This window comes from Perissodus microlepis, chromosome 10 (genome assembly GCF_051167445.1).
Source record: "Perissodus microlepis isolate ML-2025 ecotype Zambia chromosome 10, ASM5116744v1, whole genome shotgun sequence".
NCBI lineage: Eukaryota > Metazoa > Chordata > Actinopteri > Cichliformes > Cichlidae > Perissodus > Perissodus microlepis.
Genome location: NC_140470.1, coordinates 32,782,518 through 32,790,713, shown reverse-complemented (window position 1 = coordinate 32,790,713; position 8,196 = coordinate 32,782,518). Strand labels below are relative to the sequence as shown.

The 8,196-nt window shown below is 43.4% G+C and overlaps 1 protein-coding gene across 1 annotated transcript; it reads left to right on the top strand.

Annotated features, from left to right (window-relative positions):
• Window positions 1-1,905: 1,905 nt before the first annotated feature.
• On the top strand, window positions 1,906-2,436 carry LOC146379745 (odorant receptor 131-2-like). The gene has a single exon (XM_084941127.1). The coding sequence runs from the start codon at window positions 1,906-1,908 to the stop codon at window positions 2,434-2,436; it is 531 nt and encodes a 176-aa protein (XP_084797253.1).
• The last annotated feature ends 5,760 nt before the right edge of the window (window positions 2,437-8,196 follow it).

The following is an 8,196-nucleotide window of genomic DNA, read 5'->3' as shown; positions in this document are numbered from 1 at the left end:
CTTAAAAAAGCAATTAAATAATTAATGTGCTTAAATGACTGATCAGGGGACTTTTATACCTCTGAGTATTTCATCAAGCTCAAAAAAAAGTTTACAGAAGGAAAAAAACAACATAATTATTTGGAAAGTTTAGTAGGAATCAAAGTTTTACTCACAACTCTTACTTGTTCTTTTCTTTTGTTAATATTGGTGTTTATAACCCTTTAGAATAAAACCTGAACCAGTAACCTAACAAACAACACAACAACACTGCATAAAATATCTTGATCCATGCTCAATCGTCCATGTAAGCAAGTCCGAAAAGGTGGATTCCATTGATGTCGACGTAAACGCTACATTCAGATCAACAGAATCCACCTTTTGGGACTGCATAAAACAGATTTTGGAACATGTGGCATCCAGAGTTTAAAACTTATTAACTTACTTTACTTACTCCTTTACATTTTAACTTACTTTATTCTTGAAAGGTTTATATTTTGGACTAAAGTAAGGAATTATAAATTGGTCAATTCAAACTGTCTCAGGTGTAACACTGTCTGTGAAGCTGAATTTAATATTAAAGTTTTAGAGCATGTTTAGTGTCACCTTCTGCCAGCACAGAGCATCAGCTAACTAGTGACAGAACCCATAAGTCAGGGGGAAATGAGGACACTAAATGTATTATTATTATTATTATCAGGAAGTCCTAAAAACTCCCTGAAAAGCCTTCAGTTAATCCAAAATGCTGCAGCAAGAGTCCTGACAGGGACTAGAAAGAGAGAGCAGATTTCTCCTGTTTTGGCTTCCTGTTAAATCCAGAATTCAAAATCCTGCTCCTCACATACAAGGTCTTAAATAATCAGGCCCCATCTTATCTTAATGACCTTGTAGTACCATATCACCCTATTAGAGCACTTCGCTCTCACACTGCAGGCTTACTTGTTGTTCCTAGAGTATTTCAAGGCCCTAAAAATGACCCAAAGCTGATGAACAGTATCCTGTTTAATTGAGAAATAGGTCATTTCAATTTTTTTACTTTGCTTTCATGGGGCATTGTGTATTGAATTTTGAGGTGGAAAAAAATGAATTTAATCCTCTTTGGGATAAGGTGGTAACATGATACAATGTGGAACAAGTGAAACACCGTGAATACTGTACTATAACTTCCAGCTGTTGTGCATGAATCTACAAATTCCATAAAATGTAACAAAATAGCAATCACACAATAAATAAATAAAACTGCATATGGCATTTATTTTGAATTTAAAGTGAATGTCTACACTTATAAAAGAAAAAAAAACATCTAATAGTAATGTCATGTATACTCACGTTCTTCACAGTTTGCAGTAATGCTAGGAACCCTGGACTCTCAACTATCATTTGAATCACCATCTCAACTCTGTGAAGTATCAGAAGCTTATACTGTAAGATCGAGACTGATGAGATTGTGTCTACAGCCAACATTTTATTTATTTTATCGGTTATAGAGAGTAGCTTTTGTAACAGGCATTGGTGGTAATTGAGGTTTTTTAATGTCATCATATCTATTGAGAAAAGGATAGATCACAGTTTGGAAAAAGGATTACATTACTCACTGCCGTCTAATTGGCTTACTACACTTACATGTGATACTGTCATGTGAATGGTGTGCGAGGACTGAGTTCTTAAAATGCATGTGGACGTGGGTGAATCCTGCAGAAGACTCCTGAGCAGATGGAACCAAGCACTGCTTGTTACCTGCTAACCACTGACAAAGCAGAACTTTTCTCTTTGGAATGTGAACTTAAAACTTATTGTTTCTTTGGGTTATAGCTGCAACAAAAAAACTTTTTTGTGTGTTAACTGACTTTTAGTTGAGAATGACTACATGTCTAGATAAAATCCTTGGTCAGAACTTTAGGACAGTCATGTAAATGTGTGTCTAACATGTCCTACATCACTCCATCTAAGACTAACTTCACTGTTGGACTGCAGTACCGAGGGATACTGGAAGTCTTGTTATTTTCTGCTCCAATCACAACATCTTGCTGTGTGTTGCTCTTCATCAATGGGACCATGCTACACATCTTGAGGAGTAAAGCAGTGTTTCGTGAGACAGCCTGTTATGTTCTTCTTTATAATTTACTTTTTGCAGACACCATACAGATGGTCCTGAGTCAGTTATTGTACTTACTATCTGCTTGTAGAATCAGACTGACATATCCTGTTTGTGGCTTTCTTGTCATGCTTGCCAATCTCACAACTGGGATCTCTCCTCTCACACTGGTGGTGATGTCTCTGGAGAGATATGTAGCTGTGTGCTACCCTCTAAGGCATGCTAGCATCATCACCATCAGGAACACAGCACTAGCGATCATCATAGTTTGGGCCGTCAGTTCACTAAATGTTTTTATTCGACTGATTTTGCTGTTAAATTTTCAATTTGAAGATTTAGAGAGTCTCCAAATGAGTTCCTGATGAAGGCTCTCAGGGTCCTGTTGATCTTGTACAATTCTAGGCATTCCAGTATCCAGCTGTGGGGCATTGAGTCATAGGCCTTCTTGTAATCAATCCAGGCAGTGCATAGGTTGGTCAGTCTGGTCTTGCAGTCTCAGCTGACTGTTCTGTCTACCAGTAGCTGGTGTTTTGCGCCTCTGGTATTCTTGCCAATTCCTTTCTGTGTCCCGCTCATGTATTGACCCATGTGCCTGTTCATCTTAGCCAACATGATGCCTGACAGGAGCTTCCATGTAGTACTGACCCCAAGAAGGGACCGGTCCCTTCTTGGGGTCCTTGGGGATCAGGACTGTCCGACCTTCGGTTAGCCATTCCGGGTGTCCCTCGTTAACTAGCAGCTGGTTCATTTGTGCTGCCAGACGCTCGTGGAGTGCAGTCAGCTTCTTTAGCCAGTAGGCGTGAACCATGTCGGGCCCTGGTGCTGTCCAACTCTTCATACTGGAGACCCTTTCTTGGATATCTGCCACTGTGATGGTTACTGGACCCTGTTCAGGGAGGTCGCTATGGTCTGCCCTCAGATCCACTAGCCACTGAGCATTGCCGTTATGGGTTGCGTCCTTTTCCCATATGCTCTTCCAGTATTGCTCCGTCTCCAGCCTTGGTGGTGCTGTTCTCTTATTATTGTTCCCTTGCCACTGAGAGTACACCTTTGCTGGTTCTGTGGAGAACAGCTGGTTTATTCTCCTGCCTTCTATCTCTCTGGTGTACCTCCTCAAGCGGCTGGCCAAGGCTGTGAGTCTTTGCTTGGCAGTTTCCAAGGCCTCAGGTATGGACAGCTTGCTGTATTTCTTATGCACCTTCTTTGTCGCACCTTTCTGCAACTCCGTTAGTTGGCTAACCTCCCTCCGTGCTACTTTGATCTTGCCCTCTAGCCTCCTTCTCCATGGAGGGTACTGCCCCTTGTGGCTGTTCAACTTGTAGCAAAGCATCTCACTGATCACTGCTGCCATATTGTAGATCAGCTTGTTAGTGTCGGTAATCGTGGTTGTAGGTATTGTCCGTAGTGCTGCATTCATCATCTAGGTCTGCTAACATCATCTAGCAGACCTTCTGAGGGTACTTCACGTAATCTTGGTAACCAGCTACGGGGGATCCAGGTTTCAAGCTTGACCATGATCCTTTTTTCAGGTCAGTTCCTCTCGCACTCAACGATCCTTCTCCTATTGCACTTGGGGCTTGGTACCCAATCTCGGGTGGGGGTGATGATATCTCCCCCCTCACCTGGCGTCCTGACTCCTCCTTGTTGTAGCATTTATGTTGTACCTCATCAATCTCTAGCTGTGAGAGCAGTCCCTTCTTTAATTCTTTAATAATGTCTGTTTAAACACTTTGCTGTGATTATTTCCATGTTGGCTTGAAAATTTGTATCTCCCTCTGTTGGTATTGCAGCTTACTGTATTTTTTTATTTTTTTTTTATGCCTGTCCCGTTTCGTTCTTTTGCCATCAGAATTATTGTCTAAAGGCGAGGAAAGATGCCCAACGGATTTACTTTACCAAATTGACCATCCCAGCCTTGCCGTAATGGTCTATTTGATTCACCTTTTATTGTTTATTTTATTTTATTTTTTTATTTTCACTTGCCAGACTTGACTAGACAGACTTGAATGAGGAAAAGAAAAGGGAGAAAGGAAGAGGGGGAAAAAACAGAGGAGAAGAGGGATGGGGATAAAGGGCAAAAAAACAAAAACCAACTAAATAAGCAGACAAAAAAAATACATATATCAATCACCTGGATCACCTGTTGAGAAAGAAAAAAGAAAACAAGCAGAAGAAAACGAGAGCAATACAATAAACAACATCACGATGATATATGGGAATATCACAGTAAATACTAAATATTAAACATTATTGTGCAGCACGTAAGATCGACAGCGCACAGTGTGCTTTGAGGTAGGAGCCAATAAGGGTGTAGTTTGTGTGTGTGATCACCCGTGTGTACACCTGTGAGCATGGACGCGCTTGTTTTTAAAAGGTTCCTTCATGTAATGATCTGCTAGAGGGTGTGGGGGGCCACAGCCCCGTCCTCCAGGGCATGAAGCAGGTATGGAGGAGATCAAGACTCCAGACATCCAGAGGCCCTCAGAACACAAGAGACCAAGGAAGACCAACAGAGGGGCAGCCGCGCCACTATCCCAGAAAGAGCTGAGGAGAGTCCCAGATGAGGGGTCAGCCGCGGAGCAGAAGCCAGGGGGGGTTGCAGTGACGTGCCCGTGAGCTCCGCCGGCAGCCAGCTGCGCCAGAGTGACCAAGCCCCAGGCTCCAGGCCCCGATAAGCACCCCACCCCGAAGTGGCCCGAGCGAGCCCCAGGCTCCAGGCCCCGATAAGCAGCCACCAAGGAGTGAGCCGGTGTGTACCTGGGCGCCCATCCAGACACAAAGAACCACCAACGCACCGATGTCTGAGGGCGTCTGCCACCGGCAGGGGAAGTGGTGGGGGGAGATAGGCCTCCATACCTTGGAGGGCCTGAGATGTCCCCAGAGAGGTGGCGTCTGATACCCAACCTGACATATAGACACAGACATACAGGCACACACAGATACAAACATCCATTCCCACCCTCATGCTCTCATATGCAATTACTCAACACTCACCCAACGTGGAGACAGACATAGAGAGACGCTGTACACACAATCACACTCCCCAAGCGTACTCTAAGAACCGGGTCTAGGTACCTTTGTCCCTGGAGGGGGAAACTGCACCCAGACCCAGGTGGTGTTACCCTTTTCCCTGCGGTGGGGAGAAGCAGACCGCCCCGACTCCGCAGCAGCAGGGAGGCCCCACACTCCAGACCCCATTCGGACGGCCAACTCCTCCTCCTGCCCCCCCCCCCCCCCCCGCTCCAGCAGGCTGCAGAGAACGGGGGTGTGTGAAGACTCCAAACCTCCCTCTGCTCGCTCATATGTAGTGTTGATGCATGTGTGTTCTAAGGTGCATTTAAAACCCAGGAGGGCATGGAGCTACCTGCCAGAGAGCAGCAGGTAAGCGCATAGCCCCTCCTGATAGCCCTCAGTGTCTACGTGTATTTAAAATTGAGAGGTGGGCAACGACGCCAGGGGTGAGGTGTACACCCTGATGGTCTTTTGGAGTCCGTGTAGCGTGCCCACCCCAAGATCCTATATGTATGTGTTATGAGAGTGTGAGTAATGTGAATGTCTAAGTTGTGAGATAAAATTGAGGCACAGGCAGCCAGAAGGGGACAGAGGGGGGGGTTGCCTCCTCTGCACCCTGGTGACACACCTTTACCCCAAGGCCCTGCATGTGTGGGTGATTGTGGTGGAGCGGGAAGAGGGAGGCAGCTGGAGATGGGGAGGGAAGGAAGGGAGGGGCAAGTGACCCCTCCCTGGGGCCAGCTCCCCCGCTGACCCCAGTAGGCACCCCCATACTCCGCAACCCGCCAGGGAAAGGGGGCCCAGGCCCATCCGGACCGGGGCCCAGAACAGCAGCGCCGCCCGGCCCCACAGAGCCCAGGACAGCCCACCTGACCCCACCACAGAGAAAACTGCACCCACCCCGTCATCCACTCATCTTCCAGACTACACAGGACAATAGACGCCCAGGCTGAGATCTTCCTCCACCTCTCCTGTATCTCCCCCTCCTGCAGAGTGAGTTCCTGAAGAGAGGAGAGCTCCTGCAAGGTGTAACAACCTCCCCCACCAGTTGAAGAGCCCCCCAGGTGGCTCGATGCACTGGCAGCACCCTGCGCCAGGGCCAGGTTACCGTACAGCTTACTGTAGCTTCCACATGTGTTTACTTTTCATGTTTTGGAGAGGTAAAGCATGAAATGGACATGGTGGACAGGCGTGTCAATTACATGCTTTGTCATGATATCTGGTTGCATATCAGCTCAAGTGTGTGAATGAAGTTGTTAATTAATCATAGTGCCCTTGAGTTAACTTACAACACAAAGACACCCCCACCCCCCACCAAAAACGCAGAAGTCTCCCAATCATCATGTCCACAGATGATCCTGTCACCTGAAAAAATTCAAAACAAAAGTGACGAAAAGGAAAGTTTAAGTTTTAATATGTGCATGGATCCAAACCGAAAACTGCACGTCATATGTTACAATGTGTGTCACAGTGCTTGACAGTGTTGTGTTTTTAGTCTTTTTTGGCTGTGGGTGGCTTTACTTTTTTTGGTATAAATGATAAATAGACAATGGCAAAGAAGCAAGAGTTGGTTGTACCTTTACATTTTTTTAACTGTAGAAAATATATTAGAAGAAAAAATATAAATCAGTTTTTGTCTCTATCCACTATTTTTTCCTCTCTTGGATTTCATCATCAACATCAGCAGTTTTTTTTTTTTTTTACTGTGTCTTTGCTCCTGTTTTCTTAATTAACCACTGCCATTTTCCTAATGTGCTAAGTCTAAATGTTGTTGTTGTGGCATTGTTGTTTTTCAGTGGCTGAAACCACTCAGAGGTACCGCAGAGAGAAAGCTCCCATCTAACAAAGTCTCCTGATAACTCATTTAATTACATTAAATATTCAGAACCTAACTAATTAATGCTTTTAGTAAATATTGACATGATTAATGAATCCCATGGGTATTGATTAGCAGTCTTCGTGGGGAGCAGATGATGTGCATCCCAGCAGAGACAAATTATGGGAAAGTTAACAAGAAGTCAAAGGCAAATCGAGAAAAGTTCACTTCAGTGTCCTTAATGGATCCCATGGGCGTTGATTTACTAGTGCGTCAAATCTGAGTGATCCAACTAGTTGACTACTACTGGGCCTTTTAAGTATGCTCAATAGAAAAAACTCATAAACAGTTACATTGAAATTTAAAATCATATAAAAACAAGAGGAAACCCTTATTCTCAGATTTATTTGACAGGTAAACTGCACAACTACTTATATCTCATATTAGATATATAAAAATAGCTCCATGCTGAAGTATATTAACATGTAACAGCTAACATCTGAGAAATTTGGTGCATATGTGTTGATTATTTGTTGAACAGTGCCAACCAAAAATGCTTCAATACACTCTAAAAAGTAACTCACCAGGCCTTTTACCTCCACTTGATTAAATCCATGGCTGCAACATAAAAATTCTAATTTATTGATTAAGATAGACCTTCTAAGTTGCAAACTTTCTTTTTTGGGGTTGTGTTGAATTAATAATGTTGGTAATTACATTAAATTCATTTTATATGTAATTTCAAATTAAATCCCAATGTTAGTGGGCTCAAAATAAAATTCAAGTTGTAATTACTTAAAGAAATTGAATAGATAACTTATTTTATTTCCACTGTAACTTCTGATTTCAAGTTCCCTCCCCTACCCACTTAACTAACCCGGGCAAATTCACATATGGTGCGTTGCATGGTGGACTTGCAAGCTTTTGTAACATTTCATTTACAATAACAGTTCTAACAAAGCAAAGCATTTGTGCTAGTCACTTGTACTGGATGATGTGATGCTCATACAGTTAAGGAAATATTTTGCACTACCACATGTAGCTAATGCTAGCCATTCTAAACTTTAGCACAGGAGAGGATAAGACTTATAAAGTTTCATTTGACAAAAGTCTTCAGCTAAAGAGTGCAACTGTGGCTAAAAAAAGCGTGGTTAAAGTTTTGCTACACAATGCAATCTCATTTTGATCATAGGCTGATTTTGTTTTTCTTTAAGCTGTGAATAGTTTTGTCAGAGGATGACCTAGACCTTTTCTTTAGAACAACATATACAGTATTATTCCAAATTACATTAAT